The sequence below is a fragment of the Mauremys mutica genome, chromosome 1 (assembly GCF_020497125.1).
Source record: "Mauremys mutica isolate MM-2020 ecotype Southern chromosome 1, ASM2049712v1, whole genome shotgun sequence".
NCBI classification, from domain to species: Eukaryota; Metazoa; Chordata; order Testudines; family Geoemydidae; genus Mauremys; species Mauremys mutica.
Window position 1 is genome coordinate 302,469,214 of NC_059072.1, and position 21,205 is coordinate 302,490,418.

Genomic DNA, 21,205 nt, shown 5'->3' on the forward strand with positions numbered 1-21,205 from the left:
CTGCATGTTAGAAAGTTTTAAGCCCAAGTGTCAGCAACAAGAGACACTGTAATATAAACACATTATGCAAATATTCTCATGTATGCCTAATCATCCTGATAAAAATGAGAGATCGAAGAGACCTATTTTATCTTTTTGTTCATCTTTTTCTAATGTCAGTCTTTCACCAGCACAGAATATTTGTTATTTGCAGAATGTTCTTCGCTGTATTGTCCCTTTTACTGGTAAATGACTGAAGTTATGAGGGTTCCTCATTTTACTTGAGAGACTATTTCACGGTTTAACAGTGTCTTGCCTTCTAGATTAATTTCCTGGTGGTCATCCTAAGTTTTCTTTTGCTCAGTATGTTGGTGCTAGATTTTATTTTATTTTTTAAACCAAGAGGGGAGGAAATTGTTTCCAAAAAAATACTTCTTTAAAATTGATAGAAATTTTTATTGAGGTTTCTAATTGGATGGCCACTAACCATCACCAAAGCACCTAACATCAGTGAAAACACAGAATTTGCTCTTTGTTAGCAAGGGGGAAAAACACTCATTTTTTAAAGCAATCAAAAACCTGATTCAAAACACAAGTCTCACCTGCATCTTAGCCTTGCCAAACTAAGGCTCAAGTAGTAGGAGGTATAGTTTTCAGAGGTATGGGTCCTCTATTGAGAGCACCCAGCCTCTAACCAAGAAACTGTAAACTCTAGAACAGACAGCAAGACGGACCCAATAGATCTTCACTCCCATGGCAGGGCATGAGGAAAGAAGTGAATTGATTTAAATCTCATTATTCTCAGTTCTTATGCTAGGCTTCTCTGAACAATTCCTCTTTTCCATGATGTTCCCTCCATTTATAGAAGCCAATCGGGTTTCCCTTTGTTGTTTGAGCAAGTTAATTCCTTTAATTGCAGCTCCATAATTATTTCTATTTTTCTTCCCTGAATTCCTTCCTATTTGTCAACATTTTTGTCTTTACAGAGGTACCCAAGACTACAAAAGCTGCTTGCATTAGTGCTACATAGAGAACTATTACCTTCCTAGTCTGTGCAGACACCCTGAGGCTTAACTTTACACACCTGTGCAGTCCCTCTAGGAATCAATGGGACTATGTAGTATGCAAGACAACATACCTACTGTTGGCACTATAATCAGCACACAGTTGGTACTATAAATATTTTTTCCAGGTTGAGCATTTTTTTGTTTTTGTTTTGTTTTTGTTACTTCCTGAACCTTTTCTAGCCTCTCTGGGTCCCTGTGTATTATTTTTTCCTCCCCTTCCTGGTATTGCCAACACTTTGCCTTTTAGTATCGTCTGCAAATTTAACATCAGCTTCAGCTCCTGATGTTAATTAAAGCCATGTGCATCATCAATCTCCAACGCAGGCACACCACTGGACATCAGCCACTACTCAATATATTGGTGTTCATCATTACCCTTTGCTTACAGCCTGCCAGCCAGTTTTCAATCCATTCAACAGGGCTCATATCCAAGACAGCTTGAATTAATTTTTCAAATAAGATTTTGTGAAGCAGTATATCAAATGTTTTAACACATTTTGATTTGATTAACTCCTGCATTCACTTTATATATAAAAAACAACAATGAAGGCTGTCAGGCATGATTTGTTCTTTATAAATTTACACTAATTTATTGCTTAGAGTTCTATTATCTAAGGGAAAGTATGGAACTCAAATTTATTTGTTTGTTCTCTATGGTACCTGAAATTACCTAGTCCTGGAAAGGTTGGATGTCTGCCAGTCATAGAAATAGTGCAGATTTGGAATTCTTACAATATTTAATCAAGGTAGCCAAGCAATTATTGAATTTCAATTTGAGGAAATCTGATGATTTGGACACTAAAAATGAAGCAGTCTCTCTAAAAAGAGTCACTCTCAGAGAAGAGGCATTAAAAAAAATTTGTGATCGAATGAACCCCTTCAATTGTGCCATTAAAGATGCCATTGTGAATCTCTCCTTTCTTCAAACCTCTGCTGGCCCTCTTAAGCCCACACGAGCAAATACAGAGCTAAAGTTCTTAACACCAGCTATTGAATATAGTGGACATTTCTCACCAATCATCCATGTGTATTTGCTTCAATTTGGAGAGTACCAGCACTCTAAGGGTCGATGTAGCCTCCTCAAATGCTTAAGTTTCTACGTGTCAGAAACCTGTTATTTCTTCCCACATCTGATCTGTATCTACAGTGAAGTCACCAAGGAAGTGAATCTGCCTTTTAATATGCGTTAATTATTGCGCATTTGCCACAATTCTGATTCCTCAGACAGAAGCTCTGAGGCTCCCTCTTAGTCATTCCACTCACTTTAAAGAGTGGTTGGTGGGTGTTTTCAGCTCCATAGTTTCCTTCAGATTCCTCTTTTGCCTGCCATAAGCTCTGAAGTTCTCTCTCTTTTTCCAAGGATGCAACTTGAGCCATTTCAAGAAAACGCACATGAAGGCAGCATTAGTATTAGCATGTGTGAGCTAATAAGAGGGCAGAATGCCAAGTTCAACAGAACTTGAAAAATAACTTGCCTACTAACCACTGGGAAGCTTTCCATGGCAGAGATATGCATCTCAGGAGGATTAAGTCATCTGTTTCTATAGAACTGTCACCATATATCCTTTGAACCAAGTTCTTATCCATGGTCATTAGGCATCTCCATGCACAAGGAGGTGCATAGCCCTGACTACAACATGCCTTGTTTAAGAGGACCCTTGAGTCCATGTCCTTTTGGATGATAATTCTGACTGGGGAAGCCTCCACCTTCTTCAACACCTTGCTAGCCTTGTCTACACTACCAAAGTTGCCCACTGGCAATGGGAGCTGCTGAAACAGGGTTGAACAGGTTATACCAATATAATAAAAACCAGCAGGATCTTATTAAGAGGGGTAAGGCAAAGATGCCATATTTATTGCAAATATAATAATAAAGCAAAAGATAAAACAAACAATGTTGTTTAACTACTTATTCCTGTAAAAGCAAAGAGTCCTGTGGCACCTTATAGACTAACAGACGTTTTGGAGCATGAGCTTTCGTGGGTGAATACCCACTTCGTCGGATGCACGTATTCACCCACGAAAGCTCATGCTCCAAAAACGTCTGTTAGTCTATAAGGTGCTACAGGACTCTTTGCTGCTTTTACAGATCCAGACTAACACAGCTACCCCTCTGATACTACTTATTCCTTATATATATATATATACACACACACACACACACACACACACACACACACACACAATCATTCAAGTTCTGTATAGGTGGTATAGTTACCAGCCTAGAAGTTGCTCATGCAAAGTTACTGGCCAGGTATCTTGGTCATGAGGATGGAGCCGAGACTGTCAGATGCACCTGATGCTCCTGGAGGTTGGTAGCAGAACCAGAGACTCAAAGTCCTCAGTTTTTGGAGTTCATTCTTATAGGAATTAATTCCTATATTAGTCTATGGGAGCTGTTTCATCCTGCTGTTGCTGACTCAATCAGCAGATGGCACATTTCTGGTGGCTCCACATTGTCTAAAGTGGCACATTCCTTCCAGGTGTTTGGGGTGGATCCCAGTTTACCCTCCGGGGGTTGTCTGGTGTTCCACTTGACACATTCTCGGCGATGGATCCTTTCTAAGCTGGCACCTCCCTAACCATTCACGTACATTAAGCATTCATCAACATACATTCCATATCTTAGGCAGAGTCAATTAACGGCTTAAGGCTCATAGCAGGGGTGGTAACATAGTGTCCACTTCAAGAACAAAGTCTTTTACATAGTAATAAGTTAATTCTTACAAACAAGTGTCTTTCACAGGACAGATACAATCAATGTTTTCTGCAGACAGGAGCTTACAAGTTTCAACAGAAGGACTAAAATATTTTTGTACTTGGTGAAACTGGCGGGGGGGGGGGGGGTCACTGTCACTTGGGGGAAATCACTGTTAGTACCTTCTTTAATATCCCTACAAACATGGTTTGATAGGAATTATCAACAAGGACAAGCCACATTCAGCATAATTTCAGATAGAATAGCGAAAGCCTGTTGCTGATTGAAGAGTCCTCCCCTCCGGATAAACAACACAGAAGTTGGGAGAGAGGCAGAGTGGAGGAGAACTCTCTCTGCTCAACAACTAGGATGCAGACAGTGAACCCTTCTCCCCCGCAACACACACTGAGCCAGGACAAGAGAATGACAGTTTCTTTTCCTTTCCAGTAGCTGGGAGATGCACTTTCAAAAGTTAAACACCCAGTAGCTAGTGGTTGATATGGAAGAGGGTGCCGTAGGATAGGAATCCCAGCACCTTCTTCCCCAGAAGATGGGGCGAGACGTGGGCTTTTCACTTCTGCAACATTCCACCACCACTCTTCCATCTAAAGCATTCATTCAGTCTTGAGCTAATAAGTTTAGACCTTCAGTTCCTAAATATCTTGTAGGTTTTTCAAACCCTGCAGTTCACTTTCACCTACCATACACCTCCTTAGCCTTGTATTCTACACCTTTCAAAATCGCTTGAAAGAAAAAACTGGAGTGAAATCTATGTACTGTTTTTCAGTTATGCTGTTCTTATTTAAAAACAAAACTACAAAGGTTGGTTTGTGAATGAGGTTTCAACTTCATCAATACAACAGTCTCTCTGTGCATGAGGGTAGGCAAAAAATCACCTTAACTTTTCTGCCTACCTTCATACATAGACAGCAAAATTGCAGCAACCTGGATCCCAAATTTCATAGAAATGTAGGACTGGAAGAGACCTCGAGAAATGATCAAGTCCAGCCCCTGTGCTGAGGCAGGACCAAGTAAACCTACACCATCTCTGATAGGTTTTTGTCCAACTAGTTCTTTAAAAAAAAAAAAAACCCCACAAAAGATGGGGATTCCCTTGGAAGCCTATTCCAGAGCTTAACTACCCTTATTGTTAGAATGTTTCCCCTAATATCTAACCTAAACCTTCCTTGCTTCAGATTAAGCCCTTTACTTCTTGTCCTGCCTTCAGAGGACAACAAGAACAATTGATCATCATCCTTTTTATATCTCTAACATATCTGAAGACTTATCAGATCCCCTCCTGCCCAGCCTTCTCTTCAAGACTAAACACACCCAGTTTCTTTAACATTTCCTTATAGGTCACGTTTCCTAAACCTTTTGATCATCTTTCACGAAAATGTGGTTGCTCAATGATTTTTAGTAGCCAAAATGAGTCATTTACAAAATGTTTTGTTACGTTCCTTCCTCGAGCACAAGATATGATCTGCAGTTTAAAAATTACAATCCACACACCCCGAATTTGATTTATTGACCATCCACCCTGAAACTTGAAAAAGTGATCTCCCACTTCAGTTTCATTGTAAACACCAGTAATTAGGAAACCACATGATGTACTTCAGAAAGAAGATGTAAGTAGTTTCATGCCCTCTTCTGAAAGTCCAGTCTGGGGTGCAACCAGCTGAGTGGAGCCAGAAGAGTTTAGAAAAACAGCAGGTTGGACGTGCCGGTCAACCATTTCCCCTATCCCCTTATTGTTAGGGTCCACCTTAAAAAAAAAAGTCCATTTTTAAATTCCAGCCTAATGCTGCACTTTTGTATTTGTGTCTATTTTTGTGGTTATAATTTTCATGTTACAGTTTTCAGTGCTCTCAGCCAAGTCACTCACTGTGCTTCCTTCAAGTTGTTCTTCCATTGCCTAAATAACTATTCAAAATATGTAAGTGATCATGTTTTACAGGGTTTTCTGCACCAGTCAGAAGAAATTTCATGAAGGAGAAAGCTACGTATTTATGTTTTAGGAACTTCTTCATAGTCAAGTTCATTAAAATCTCACTAAGAGTAGCTATTATTGCTAACATTTTAACCTACAGTAAATCTCTAAAAACCAGAGCAAAAAATAAAATCAAATCACAACATTTTTCATTTATTTTATTTAATCCACCAAGTTGCTCACTTCTATTTCCTTACCCAGTTTCTGTGGTTTCATGTTAATTGGTCCTGGCCGGTGCTGTTCCTTCCACCTCTCCAAGTTCTCCAGTTCTTTGTTGGCAACTAAATCAAAAAGAAAACAAACAAACAATCAGCATAAAGAAATAAGAGCCCCTGCTGTAAGGAACTTATAATATTGTTAAATTACATCACATTAAAAACTATGCCCACTCATGGGCAGGTCTATTCTCCACAAACATAGTTCAATCCACACTAATGGCTGGTCCATATGAAAGATTATGGAGCCTGGCTACCACCCAGGGGACTGCTTTCATCTCTGAAAGCCTCAAGTTCAAATCCTATTATTGTTGTCTTAAACAGGGCTGGATACTATAAACTATAGTCATTCCCAGCTAGTAGCTCTCCCTGATAATACCAGCAAGTTACCTATTTAAAATTATATAAATAAATGCATAGAACTCCCAGGACACATGCCACCCATCACTGCTCACTCATGCTGCTTTTTGTTGTTTCCCTTCTCTGGATTCATCTGTTCTCTACTGATATTATAGGCTGTGGGACTATCAAGAAAGTTCATCTCTTCACTGCAGCCATTTTTGTCCATGGAAATGAGCTGCACCACCCTCCCATAAGCTCCCCAGCCCAGCAGAACTTCCTGTGAGGTGCAGAGTTATGGCACCCTGGCAGAGCAGGGCAGGAGCAGGCTGGAGAAGATGGGGTGGGGATTGTGGCAGTTCTGCATCTTGGTAATTCCCCTCTGCATGGGGACTATGGCAACAGGGGACACAATCTAGGATGGCACTTGGGTTGTTCTAACCTGCTCCAGGGGCCAGTCTGATCCTTTCCAGACTTAGTAAAGGGAAAATAAAATTTCCCCTCTCAGATGGCCTATACAGTAGGGTAAAATATGTTCTGGTTACTATAGGTTCAGATATACCTTCTTTCCTAGTGAAAACAAGGCCTCAGTCACCATGCCACTCTGCACTAGTGCTGGGAAGAATTCCCCTGCCTGTCATTTTACTTGTCTGTAAAGCATCTTGTCCTCAATCCAGCAAGGTGCTTTCAGAACTTTTTGAGTGCAATGGGACCATGCACATGCTTAAGTTTTCTGCTGGACTGGGGCCCTAGTATTTTGTTGCCATAACACAAACACAACTACCACCATGACAGCAGCATTGTCTGCCTGAATTGTTTCTCTCCTGGGCCGATGGTGGTGGTTTGGTGCAATGGAACAGATACCAGAGTTCACGCTCTTTCTAGAGAAGAATGCCACAACCCCACGCCAGCTTACTCCAGGAGCGAGGTGAAGTGAGCTCTGGATCAACCACAAAGTCTTAAATTTAAGAAATTAAAAATTAACCATACTCTCCAAAGGGTTTCAAACCACACAGTGCTCACTCACTGTTCCTACCCGGTCATGGTAGTTCTCTGACACTATGAAAGATATTGGTGAAGAATTACATTGCAAAGTTACTCCCAAATACAAGAACAAAAATTATGAAAAAAAAAAAATCTTCCAGTTCCTGCCAAATAAAACTCCTTAATTTACTCCTAATTTTTTCTGTCCAGAATGTGTATGCATTATTTACTAGCAGTGGCTAAACAAAAATCTTTAAGCCAAACAATGAGAACTTTTACAATGAAAGAATACTTTAGATTGCCATCTAAAAGAATGTTTACTGTATGCACACTGTATACCCTGTCAGCATTCATAAAATTGTATGTAAGTCACTTGTGTCTCTGAGCTTGTTACCAAGGAATTTATGTACACAGTTCTTGTGATTCCTGGATTTTGTGGTGTTCTCTTTTTTAATGTATATGATGTATGATTTTATTTTATACTCCAAATTTTCAGTAAAATGGGCTACTGCAATTCTTAAGGGTTTGCTGCATTTCACTGAGTCCCTCAACATGGATGGAAAGTTTAGATATTAGACCTGGTTTGGAGAGGCAGCAAATGTCTACAAGAACCCATTGAGCTTCAATGGGTTTAGTATCGGTTAGTAAATATTAAACCTTTTAGTTCTTTCTTTCTGTATATTTGAGTCATTTATATATTAACTAGTCTTAGACTATATTCAACAAAGAGTATGTCTGAATTCCAAGGCCCAGAACACTGGTCCTTCACCGATAAGAAACCTATTCAGGAATTGTGTGGGTTAGGCTGTATTTAATCATTTGTAGTGCCTTCATGTTTATATCAAACTCCAGATATTCTTGGAAACCACCTCCTTAACAGACACATATTTATATACATATGCACATATAAACTTGGGAAACTAGTGGGGGATGATTGTTACTGCAGAGGTTTTCTGTTGGGGAATCAACAGGGAAGAATGATTGTGGGGTCAGAAGGACTCACTGAAAGACATTATCTTGAAGAATTGTTGGTTCTTTCAGCTGTAAATAATCACGCCTTCGCACTTAAGTCAGGTAGACTGAGAACACATAGAAGTGACATCAGAACATCTGTTTATTTTGGCAAAGACGGTTTCTTTGCTAAAAACCCTATATGATGACACTGGTAAGGGAATATAATTGGGGAATGAGAACTGCACCTCCCTCTAGATACAGTAAAGGAGAGATACAGAGCCACTTCTTGGTCAGACAACATAGGTGTGGTAATGTATCTATTTCTTTCTGCATAATGCTGTACTAATCTCCAATTAATAATCTTTGATTAAACAATTCCAGTTCAGCCGGTTATTCGACAATCTCAACTCTAACTCAGATATGTAACCATAGGAGATGTAGATATTCAGTGCTGCTCAAAAAAAATCAAGTCATTGGAGGTAAGGTGCCTTACATTATGCATCAGAGAGGTAGCCGTGTTAGTCTGGTTCTGTAAAAGCAGCAAAGAATCCTGTGGCACCTTATAGACTAACAGACGTTTTGCAGCATGAGCTTTCGTGGGTGAATACCCACTTCGTCGGATGCCTTACATTATGCAGTTGTACTTAGAGAATTTGTTAAGCACATTCTAGAAATGGACATTTTCTCTCTGAAAACAGTACACATGAACAATTTAACCATATAAGCATGCAATAGGTACACTATGCCCACACTGGCATTACAGAAAACATTAACTTGACAAGGGATAGCTAAACAAGACTCAAAATTTGATCTTCAAACCTAAACTTGACACCCAGCTGGTGGGGGAGGGGAGGGGGGAGAAAAGAGGAGAAGGGTTATTAACTTTAGGAGGGGCATCAAATTAATTCTGAATGTGTCTTGTAGAACTTAATTTGAACAGCTATGACACCACCTTTCTAATGGGAACGTTTTTACAGCTATCACATCTTTCTATGGTTGAACTATTCTTTTCCTAATTTGGCTTTTCTACCCAGGCAAAATATTTTACAACACATACAAGAAAAAGTCTGCATGGTGATGGAGTTTGCCTTTACTAGGTGATCACAATCAGTGCTTAATTTGTGCTGGGGCTTTCCAGGCCTGAGCCCCAGCACCTCTAGGCTTGCAGCATCAGTTATGAAAGTAAGAAAAACTGCTTGAGTCCTATCACCTCTCATTATGAATTAAGCACTGATCACAATGATCCCTTCTGGCCGTGGATTCTATGTTGTGGTAGCTTTAATATTATCACAGCTGCACACATAAAACCCATGGAAAGGCTGAGATAAAACTGCAAGGGTCATAAAGCACAGAGACAAAAGCTGCATTTTGTAAAAACAAAAACAAATAAATTCATCTAGAGTGTGGTAGATAATGCACTTACTTTTCTGTATCTGGTTCCTTCTGGTTTCATTTGGAGGTATCAAGACATATGCGCCTGTACTGGAAGGGAAAGAAAGTTGATAATTACTGTCACATGAGCCTATGGATTCATTACTATCCTCTATTTCAATATGGACCTTTATAATTTCTGTAAGAATAGCTACAAGGTTTAGAACAATCTGGATGTATGATTTCTGCAGTAGGTATATACATAGGGATGTTTTCAATCACAAGCCATGCTATGTGTCATGTGCGCCAAGAATAAGATTTTCAGAAATATTCAGCATTGGCTTAACTCTGTTGATGAAAGTCCCACCCTCACTGCTAATATATCTCCTTCATTTCAAGACAGACTGTATTTCCATAGATTGGCTACAAAACATTCCACAGTACATCCTGTCAATGAACATCAGACGAATGTGGTCTAACAGCGAAGGCATGGGAATTAGCAGTTCTTGGTTCAATTCCTCTTCCCACACTCCATTCTAGGAGGTGCCTATTGCTCTCAAGCACCTATTGATGTCCATCTTTGGCCCATGCCTCAGTTTCTTCATCTATAAAATGGGGATAGTACATCACTGTGGTGTCATGAAGCTTAATGTTTATGAAGGACTTTAAATTTTCTGGGCATATTTATTATTTTGAAGTAGTGACTGAAAGCCTCCTCCCCATGCCCTCATCCTGCAATCCAGAATGGTTTCCAGTTGTCCTAGGGGATTAAAGAGAGACATTAAAAGAATGGGGCAAGGACAGAAGAGCACTGTGGGCAAGAAGAACAAGACTGGCAGTGGGAGACCTATGAAGGAGAGAGGCAGGAAGTGCTTAGGGAAAGCAACTGAAAAGGGGACAGGAAAATAAATTATTATTATATATCACAGAGCTCCAATTGCAAAAAGCAGTCTGCCACCATATCACTGGGATCCAGGGCTGGGAAGGAAAGCATTTATATCTGTTTAATTACTGATTTCTCTTTGAAGGCTTATTCTAGGAGATGGATTAATTTAAAAAATTAACTAGTAAAGATGGAGCTGCTAGCATTAATGGAACCAGTTAATACAATCCTTTCTTATCTTATTATTGTGATAGCCACTGAACATTTTCCATGCAGTAAAATATCATTAAACAACTGGAGTGCTGCAAACTCAATGGAAGCAGTATGTACTGCACCATCACAAATTTGGCTAACATGATGTGCTAGGAGGTTGTGCAGATGAAAATTCACACTACAAGGGTTCAAAAAAAGAACTAGATAAGTTCATGGAGAATAGGCCCATCAATGGTGTGACGAAGTGGGACTGTTCTTAAGGTTTCCTCTGACTACTGTGTGGGTACCTCAGTTTCCCCTATGCATTTCTTAACTCTCTAGGGGGTGAGATTGTTGCAGAGTAAAGGGCCAGTGTGCATAAATGGCCGGCACTCTGTCTCCTGGCAACTAATGGCCGGGGCCCTCCCCCCCCGTGCAAGGGGATAGCTAAAGGTGTTGGAGAACAAAGAGATCAGGTGACCTCCTGGCCTGAGAAAGAGGAAAAGGCCAGAAAGGAGGGGCTGGAGAGTTTCAGTCTTGGGCTGTCTGGGGAATTGTAGAGAACTGCAAGGTTGGGGGCTAAATTCCCTACTACCCTGAAGGACCTGACTAAGGGGGTCCTGTTTATGCCTACAAGCTCTGATGTAGGCTGTGTTCCTGTCATGTAATAAACCTTCTGTTCTACTGCCTGGCTGAGAGTCACGGTGAATCACAGGAAGCCAGGAGTGCAGGCCCTGGTCTCCCCCAAAACTCCATGACAAATGGCTATTAGACAGGATGGGCAAGGACAGTGTTCCTAGCCTCTGTTTGCCAAAAACTGGGAATGGGCAACAGGTGATGGATCATTTGATGATCTCCTGTTCTGTTCATTCCCTCTGGGGCACCTGGCATTGGCCATTGTCAGAAGACAGGATACTGGGCTAGATGGACCTTTGGTCTGACCCAGTATGGCCGTTCTTATGTTCAAGTATTGCAGACAAGTTAATGACCAATTTAAGGCAAGTTGGCAAAGCTTATCCTTATTTAACACAACTTGTTATTCTTGATCATAGTACTGTATGCTTCTCCAAGCATTCCCTTATTTGGTTGTATTTAAAAATGTTTAGACTTTCCCTCACAACTAAGCTTGAATGTCATATGCTCTACTCTTTGAAGGTTTTGTTAGGTTTGTTTTTATGTTTTTGTTTTTTTGTTTTTTGTTTTTTTTTACTAGCCAAATCTCAGACTACATCTTCTCTTGAGATGTTATACACGAGTTTGTCAACTTCAGTCCTATTTTTGTTTCCTATATGGTCTCTCCAAACTTAGTCAAAGAAAATTATGTATAGTCTCCTTTTTCAGAATGACTTCAGGGACTATGGTGATGATCCCTATAAAAGGTTGTGGATACAGATAGAGATAGGAATTAGCCTTTAAATTTACTCTCATATGATAAGGCTCTGAAATTTCACAGTATTATGGTTCCTCTCCTTTAGATCCCCAGTTTTTGTTTAAAACTAAAACAAAAACAAACAGACACTATATTAAAAATATCTATGAAAAGAACCATCAAATCCAAAACATACATAATCTCCATAAAGATGATAATTTCCTTAGTCTGACATTCCTATTAGCTCAAATGTATGTATCAGCAACAAATGCATCAGTGCAAGGTACAAGATATAAACAGCACCGTAAAAGCCTGTGAGTTAAAAGGAGACTGTTAAAAGCTGAATGGGTTTTCATATTATTGAAGTTGATTTGGAAACCAGATGAAAGCTTCAAAATAAGTAGGAGAGAGGCAGATGCAGAGCAGAAAAGGGACAAAACTAGCTTTGGCTTCCTTCAAGTCTATCATATAGTGCAGGGATCAGCAACCTTTGGCATGCGGCCCATCAGGGAAGCCCGCTGGCAGGCCAGAGCGGTTTGTTTACCTGCAGCATCCGCAGGTTCAGCCGATCGCGGCTCCCACTGACTGCGGTTCACCGTTCCAGGCCAATGGGGGCTGGGGGAAGAGGCGTGTGCCAAGGGATGTGCTGGCCGCCACTTCCCACAGCCCCCATTGGCTGGGAGTGGGGGACCGCAGCCAGTGGGAGCTGCGATCAGCCAAACCTCCGAACGCTGCAGGTAAACAAACCGCCCTGGCCTGCCAGCGGATTTCTCTGACGGGCCGCATGCCAAAGGTTGCTGATCCCTGATATAGTGCTTTGGTTATTTTAACTATCAGTTCAAAATAGGGGGAAATAAACATCTTTATCTCCCTTTAGTAAAGTCCCTACGCATGTACCTACCCCACGTACATAGGTTGCATTAGAAGCGTAGGGTTGGGAGGTCACTGATGAGGAGATTCCAGGTGTGCACCATTTGGAGTTGGTAAATGACTTGATAACATTAGAGAAGACCCAGCTGAACAGTCACAGTGCGGCTTTGGACACCCAAGGCTTCCCGGAAATCTGTCAGTGTGGAAACTCAGGACCAAGGTTTAAGTCCCCAGTCCTGCAGTTGCCCTGGGTGTTCTTTAATGAGGTTCTGTACAGGCACTGCAGTCAACACACAGACTGTCAATTGCAGGATCAGGGCTTAAATCCATACTCTGATTTATTTTGCTTTTTCCTTGAGACCTTTGCATTAACTGTTGCTTTTTCCTCTTTACGAAAGGAATTCTTTTACTCTGTATTTTAGCCAGTTTGCAATACCACATGTCAGACATATCCTCTCACAGACGCTCTGATCCTGCAAAGCCTACAGGATCCTAGTTACAAGTGGGCAATTTAACATTCCAGTCAGTTTTCTGTTCAAGCAGAATCTGAGCTACTGCAGTAACTGTATTTGGAAATGAGTTATCCTAATTGCCTTGCTGGAAATTAATGAAATGTCCTAATTTTGAAGATTTAAAATTATCAATACTGCACACAATGTGAAGTACAAAGACTATGAAAAAAATGGCATGAAACAAAAAGGAAATATAATGTTTTCTACTACTCAGGCTCCAAAATAATAATTAAAAAAAAATCATTTTGTGCTTAATGAAAAAAATCTATTGTTTTATTTTTTTAAAACACTTTTCCTTGTAATGTCTCTAGAGTTATAGAGGATGTGTTTCTCCCCCATCTCCCCTGATTAATGTGCTCAGAAAATCCTTGGTGGATTTTCTGAGATTTTCCTCACAGAAACAGAGAAAATACATTTTGGCTGACTACCACTTTTACACAAAACATTGACTTCTTTGATATTGGTCTGAGTATGGTGCCTGACCTTTCTTTAAAAAGAAGAAAAAAAAAAAAACTTATGAGTTTGTGAAGACAAATTCCACATATTCTATGGGGGAAAAGGAGTATTTGACTGTGTGGGTGGGAGTAGGGACACTATTTCAAATAGAGAAGATATGAAGTAAAGAGTATGTATACTTTGCTTTTTTTTCCTTATGTATTTATCTTACTCATGCAATAGTCCTGATGAAGTTATACTTAAAATGTTTGTAGGACCTGGACCTTCATAACCTTTACTCCACTTCCTTGTGCGTAGTTTTTGATTACTTAATTATACAACACAAGACTGTTTTGGTTGCACATGTCCTATTTTGCCAGATGACACCCATTGATAATTTTGCATATTACTTTTGCTGTTTGGCTGGGAAATTCTCATGTTACCTGGCAAGAGGCAATGTGAGCAGCAGCATGAGCACTCTCCTGTCACTATCCCTGCGGAGCCATGCTAATGAAATTGGAACTGTTACATTTGCAAATGTTATTAGTTATTTCCAGTTCTACAGCATATGCACCAATGCAAATGGCTGCAAGCTACTTATTCCATTCTCCATGGCCCTAGATGATCTCATCTGATGTTCAGTTTGCAGTAAGAGATGGAAACATGAGATTCAAAGGGAGAGCATCACAAAGGATGAAAGGCCTGGAAAAATAAGAGATTTGGGCAGGTTCAGTCTAGACAAAAGAGGCTCGGGGAGACTGTCAACAGCTATGGAAAGGGAATGCTATAAAGAGGACAAGAATCATTTATTCTGATTAGTCAATGGAAAGAAGCAGAGAAAGTTTACATGCAATACTGCATTAAGGTACATGAAGGCTAGTTGACTTAAAGGAGCAAATGGTCAAGGAGAGTTGTATCATCACCTTCAAGGATACTCATAGATAGACTTAGCATTCAATTGTCAGGCACTGTTTAAGAATATTCCATTTCCTAAGGCACATATTCATGTGTCAAGGTTTCCTCCCCCACTTTGAACTTTAGAGTACAAATGTGGGGACCTGAATGAACACTTCTAAGCTTAATTACTAGCTTAGATCTGGTAACGCTGCCACCAGCCAGAAATCAGTGTCTGGCACACTTTCTGTCCCCCCAAAACCTTCCCTGGTGAGTTCAGATCCAAATCCCTTGGATCGTAAAACAAGGAAAAATCAATCAGGTTCTTAAAAAAGAAAGCTTTTAATTAAAGGAAGAAAAGGTAAAAATTATCTCTGTAAAATCAGGAAGGAAAATGCTTTACAGGGTACTTAGATTTATATAGCCCAGAGGAAACCCCTTCTAGCCTCAGGTTCAAAGTTACAGCAAACAGAGGTAAAAATCCTTCCAGCAAAAAGAAACATTTACAGGTTGAGAAAACAAAAATAAGACTAACGCTTTGCCTGGCTAGTTACTTACAAGTTTGAAACATGAGAGACTGATTCAGAAAGATTTGGAGAGCCTGGATTGATGTCCCGTCCCTCCCAGTCCCGAGAGCGAACGAAACCAAAACAAAGAACACAAACAAAGAACTCCCTCCACCAAGATTTGAATGTATCTTGTCCCCCTATTGGTCCTCTGGTCAGGTGTCAGCCAGGTTTACTGAGCTTCTTAACCCTTTACAGGTAAAAGAGACATTAACCCTTAACTATCTGTTTATGACAACATGGCTGCTGAACCATGTGTTGGTGGGCACCAGCCACACACGAAGCTGTCACCATCCTGCCAAATCAGACATTTTCCCAAAGTGGGTCCATGCTACTGGGGAACAACTTTCCGGTAGCTGTCTGTTTCCCATTAAATGGAGTGAGCTGTAATGGATAACTGGAAATTACAGTGCTAGGTCCCAATCCTTACAAACAGATCTGTGTACAAAGACACGCCAATGTTAATAGGGCTCTGTGTGGGCGCAAGTGTCCAGCAGTATGGATCCATTTACAGGTTTGGATCTCATTAAATTCTCCCCGAATCACTGGACAAGTCCTATAGTCTTAATTTATTTCAATGGGAGTTTTCACTAAGAGGGCTGTTTGCTGAGGCACTGATTTCCCAGCCCCAAAATAAAAGGCAGCCAGCCAGTCGGCCACTGTCTCTCTTCTCCAGAAACCCCTTTATGGGAACATCGAGAGCAGGGATGGCCAAACTGTCGCTTGTGAGCCACATGCTGCTCTTTTACAGTAAAAGTGTGGCTTGTGGCCCCCCCCTCCCATTTTCCACCTACCACACTATGGGGGAGCTTGGGGCTTCTGTCCTGCAGTGGGATAGTATGGTTAGGGGCTTCTGCCCAATGGTGGGGCAGGGGTCTAGCGGCTTTAGCCTCACCAGAGAGGCCTGCCGGGGCTCAGGACTCCAGCCCCACAAAAGATACCTCCTGGAGCTCAGGGCTTCAGTGTCGCTTTTACTGAAACCCTGAGCCTCAGCAGATGCCTCCCAGGGGGCTGAAGTCCTTAGGCCAGGGGTCAGCAACCTCTGGCACATGGCTCGCCAGGGTAAGCACCCTGGCGGGCCGGGCCAGTTTGTTTATCTGCCGCGTCGACAGGTTTAGCCGATCGTGGCTCCCACTGGCTGTGGTTCGCCGTCCCAGGCCAATGGGGGCGGCGGGAAGCCGCGGCCAGCACATCCCTCACCCACGCCACTTCCCTCAGCCCCCATTGGCCTGGGATGGCGAACCGCGGCCAGTGGGAGCCGCAATCGGCTGAACCTACCGATGCGGCAGGTAAACAAACTGGCCTGACCTGCCATGGTGCTTACCTTGGTGAGCCGTGTGCCAGAAGTTGCCGACACCTGCAGTAGGGTGTCTTGCCTGAGTGAGGCCTAAGAAAGTACTACAGGATTCAGCCCTGAGTGGAGAAGCCCTTTACATAGGGAAAGAGATCAGAAGGAGAGGAAAGGAGAAAAAAGCATGAGGGGCTGCAACAAGAGTTGTGGTCTTAACATTGGCACTGAATATACTTTTCTGCTGTATAATTCTCTGCAACTCTCAGCTATGTTCACACTATACAACCAGAAAAATTAGGTCGTCTAAAATACACTTACTGGAAGGTTGCAACTTAACACACAAGAACTAAAGGGAGAGGAACGAATGAGCAAGCAAGCTGGACCATAAGGCAGAGATGCACAACTCACCGACCTTGCTTTTGGCTTTTCTTGACTGCAGAAAGACCGAGATTGCATGCTTCCCTATGGAAACCCCTAGCCTGAAAGCAGGGCCAGGAAAAAACCTGAGAATCTAAAGTGATAGCTTCTAATTTTAAGACATTTTTCAATACACCACAGTCAATAAAGTTTGGAGGTGAGCTACCAAATTTGGAGATTATGGTCCAAGCCATAAACCTGGGATCCTGAATTGAACTTTTGGGAGTGGCGGGGGGAATTTAGATCCCAGGATTTAGTTCAGGACCATCTCTGGACAAACTGTGTGTGTGGTAGTCCACTAGACTATCACACAGTTTAAGATTGGGGGAGAGTTACCTTAAAATGAAATCATGGTGAACTGCTGTCTGCTGTTCAGTAGATTTCATCTGAATGCCAACAGTGAAAGGAAATATTTATCTCCACGCTTCCCTGAGGAAATTGATACAGGGGGATGAATTAGATGACTCACTAGCCAATAATGACTATGAGTGTAGGGTTGCCACCTGGCCGGGTTTTACCCAGACAGTCTGGTTTTTGGCTTCTGTGTTGGGTGCCATAATTAAGGTTGCCATGTTCCTGGTTTTTGACCAGAGAGTCAAATCCAAAGGGGACCTGCCAACCTTAAATGGCACCTGAACTAAGAGTCCGGTTACCACAGGGCAGGAGGAGGCGCTCAGTCATTAATCCACACCAGCCCCTCTTACCTACAGGCAGGCTCCTTGGGAGAATCCAGCAAGCGACCGTGGGAGGGGGGAGAGGAGTAAGCAATGGGGGCAGGACCTTGGTGGGGGAAGTAGCAGGACAGGGGCAGGACTTCAAGGATCCGGTTGCCAGCAATTAGAAAGGTGACAACCCTATATGAATGAGTGTGATCCTGAAAGGTGCAGTGATGGGAGATTTACTTGTGAATTGAGTACAGAATTAGGCCCTAAACAACCTGTGTAATTCAGAGGATCCTGGAACTCACTGAAGAGCATCTGGCAGTTACAGAGGACAATGGTCTACAGGAATGTTTTGAAGAGCCTCTTACCTCCAGTTTAATGGACTCATTTTCAGGGCCTTTAAAATCTCAGATTAGACAAATGGAAAATAAAACTGCAGTCTTTGTGCAAGTAGCTTTCTATTGGTAACAGATTGAAGAGTGTATGGATTTTTTTTCTAATTGAGCATAAAGATTGGAAAAACTAGATTTTTTTTAAACTGTAAATGCTAAGTACAAGAATTCTGTAAACAAGTGTTCTACTGTTTCCTTTCTCTTTTCATCCTACATGGCAAGGGATGTTTGTTCCCATTTGTACAATGTCATATCCTTGGATTTTATTATAGCAGGTTTGTTTTTTGAAGGTGGATTTATTGGAAACTATTTTACACAGTCAGATTTTTAAAAAAAATAATAATAAAGAAGAGAGTCAAGGCTGGCTGCTGAACAAAAGGGGCCATCACAACCTTTTTCTTTCTTAGTCACTTGACTACACTACAGCCCTTTCATTTTCTACCTTTTCCTGAATTTTTTCAGGATAAGCTTTTGTTTCAGGTTTGTTCTGAAGAGATGCAATTTGGAAATCAACTTTTACAAGTAAATGTAACCTCACAGCACCTTACAGACTTGAAGTCAAGCAACCTGATAGGCACAAACTGACTGTAGCAAGTAGTAGGTGTTTTCAAGCTCTTGTTACCCTGTTGATTCATTGTTGCCCCTATTTCGGCTTTCAAAGATATTCTATAGGGTTTTGCCCAGGCTTTTCAGTTTCATTTCCAAATTGAATTTGAACAGACATTATTGCTGGCTAAGTTCCTGACAGGCGATTCCCTCCCATTGCCAGGCATCCTGATGGTATAGAAACAGATTGAAAGAGTTTGAGATTTTACTTTGGTCTGATTATTCTTCAAATTCCTTCATAGCACATAGCTGGAAAGACAGAGGATTTCCTAAGCTTCCAGGTATAAGGAGTGTTACTGGCATGCAAAGAAAAGGAGGTGGCCAGAATGCCTCTGCATTCTAGCTATTCCCAGCTGCAGGAAAAATCTCCTGAGCTCATAGTTATCTGGGTGTTAATTAGAGTAGCCTTGGGGCTATTCTAATTTATGCTAGAGGCTGAATTGATCTCTGGCTGGCCCCAGAATAGAGCAAGAAAAAAAAAGTGGCATAAACTGTCTTTGTTTTGCTTGTTTCTAATTTTGGAAGAGGCAGGAAGTTAATCAGATTCATGATTATCTTCCCAAACAGAAGATAAGTTATGTGAAGTTATCCAGATCTAAATAGCCCTTACATACCAAAAGTAGATCATTTTACAACTTGCTAGATGTTCAAGCATTCAACATAAGAGAATTAAAATAAATTAGAGAAAATAAAAAGTGAAATATCCTACTAAGTGTTTATGATCTTTTGTCCCACTGTTGTCACATTAGCTCCACCCTTTTTTTCCCCTTGAGTTTCAGGAAAGGAAACTGAAACAGCTTCTAGTGGGCAGTACTAATTTAAATCAGCTACACGTTGAAAGAAATGAAAAACAGCAAGATCAACAGAATAGTTAACATGAACATTAACAGTGTTAAGTGTAGAAATAACTTGAACACAAAAAATAATTAAATTTGGGTGAAAAAATGTAAGTGATTAATAGTTCTGCCCAGCTAAGCATACATATAGTAGGCGCATATGCATACACAGAGCCTGCAGAATATCTAATTACAATCACTGGAAGTTAAAATTAGAGATGGCTGGAACCCAGGTAGGTTTAAACTACAGCTCAGGGCTAAGGCTTTGGCTTTACATTTGTCAGAGTTAAGCATTTACAAACTGATGTTCAATTCCTGCCATCATGGGTTGTACCCAAACTGCATAGGGAAATCAGCTCTAGCTCAGAACCAAAGTTGATTTTTTGGATCTGGCAATTTGTATCCATCTTCAGTGATTAAATTTAGGTGAAAAAGATTATCAGAATTGGCTTTGAAATTCAAGTTCAAGACCTTCTCTTGTTAAGAGTCCATACATGTATTGACAATGTATGTAATACCATCTGCTTAGAAACAGATAGCAGTAGAGATACACACCAAGTTCTGTAAGCCTGCTGCACGTAATGCACACACAGAATGCTTATGTTTTTTACATGAACATATTAAGTACATGTTCATGGTTGCACAGCAATATTATCTCTGAATCATATCTCCAGAGTCCTCATAAGAGCTCAGCTCTCATTTAGGCACCAATACAAGTGGTCAGATTCTGAGAAAAGTTAAAGGCCAAGCAGTTTGAAAGTCTGACCCTAAGCTCTTTCAAAAAAATCTTCCTCTATACCCACGTCCTTTATATAAATACATACACACAGTCAGTTGAAAAACTGGCACTTAATACTCACAATATTATTGTGTAAATACACACAAACTTTGCTAAGCTGGTTGCTACTTACTGCTGCTCCTGCTGCTGACAGGTTGGTTTTTGGCACCCCAACTCTTCTGCAGAAGTTGGGTCCCCTCTGGGATTTCCAGCTCCCTCTGTCAGCCCAGAGTTCTCCCACTCCTGGTAACTCCTAGAGTAGGAGGTGGTGGAGGCAGCAGCCACCCTGCGCCTGCTGTCTTTTTCCCATCCTGTTGCCCCATACATAGTCTCAAAGTGTGTCCTGTCTTGTCAAAGAAGGTTATAAATTCAGCCCCACCCGGGACTTTTGACAACAAAACCAGGAAAGGAAAGAAAAAACTGCTGAGTTAAAGGCAGTTGGTTTCAATTTCTTATAAGACCGCCCCAAACCAGCTCCTCCCTGCTCTGACACATGCAGGAGCACTTTGCCTTCCTCATTCACCCAATCACCTCTACTCCACCTGCAGCTCAAACTGATCACTTGACTGACAAGGGCACAAAAGGTTACTCGGAATTGGAGTTCATGGACAGATAGAAAGCTTTTCTGCTCTTCATTCTAATGGCCCAGCCGGGTGATAGTTTGTGCAGCCTCAGCTCTCTTTGAATTAACATACCCTGAAATCTCTAAAGTAGGGGTTGGGTAAAAGCTAGATCCATTTCAATTGTGGACTCCAGTGTCCCAAATTACACTACCTAACTGGAGAACAAGTCTTACTTTTCCTACTGCATCAAAAAAACCTGGTCCCTGACAAATCCTGGTGCAACAGTGTTGCAGTACCCCAGATCGAATACCTGGATCCTGATAGCTCCAGCTAGGGTGACCA

General features: G+C 41.3%; 1 protein-coding gene across 1 annotated transcript in view; it reads right to left on the minus strand.

Annotated features, from left to right (window-relative positions):
- EPSTI1 (epithelial stromal interaction 1) overlaps nt 1-20,745 on the minus strand; it is a 77,500-nt gene extending 56,755 nt beyond the window's left edge. Inside the window, exons 1-3 of the mRNA XM_045012780.1 lie at nt 20,434-20,745; nt 9,650-9,708; nt 5,932-6,015 (exon numbers count right to left, since the gene is read on the minus strand). Coding sequence (XP_044868715.1) covers nt 5,932-6,015; nt 9,650-9,708; nt 20,434-20,627 — 337 coding nt within the window. The 5' untranslated portion in view covers nt 20,628-20,745. The remainder of the gene's footprint in view (nt 1-5,931; nt 6,016-9,649; nt 9,709-20,433) is intronic.
- Nucleotides 20,746-21,205: the final 460 nt, after the last annotated feature.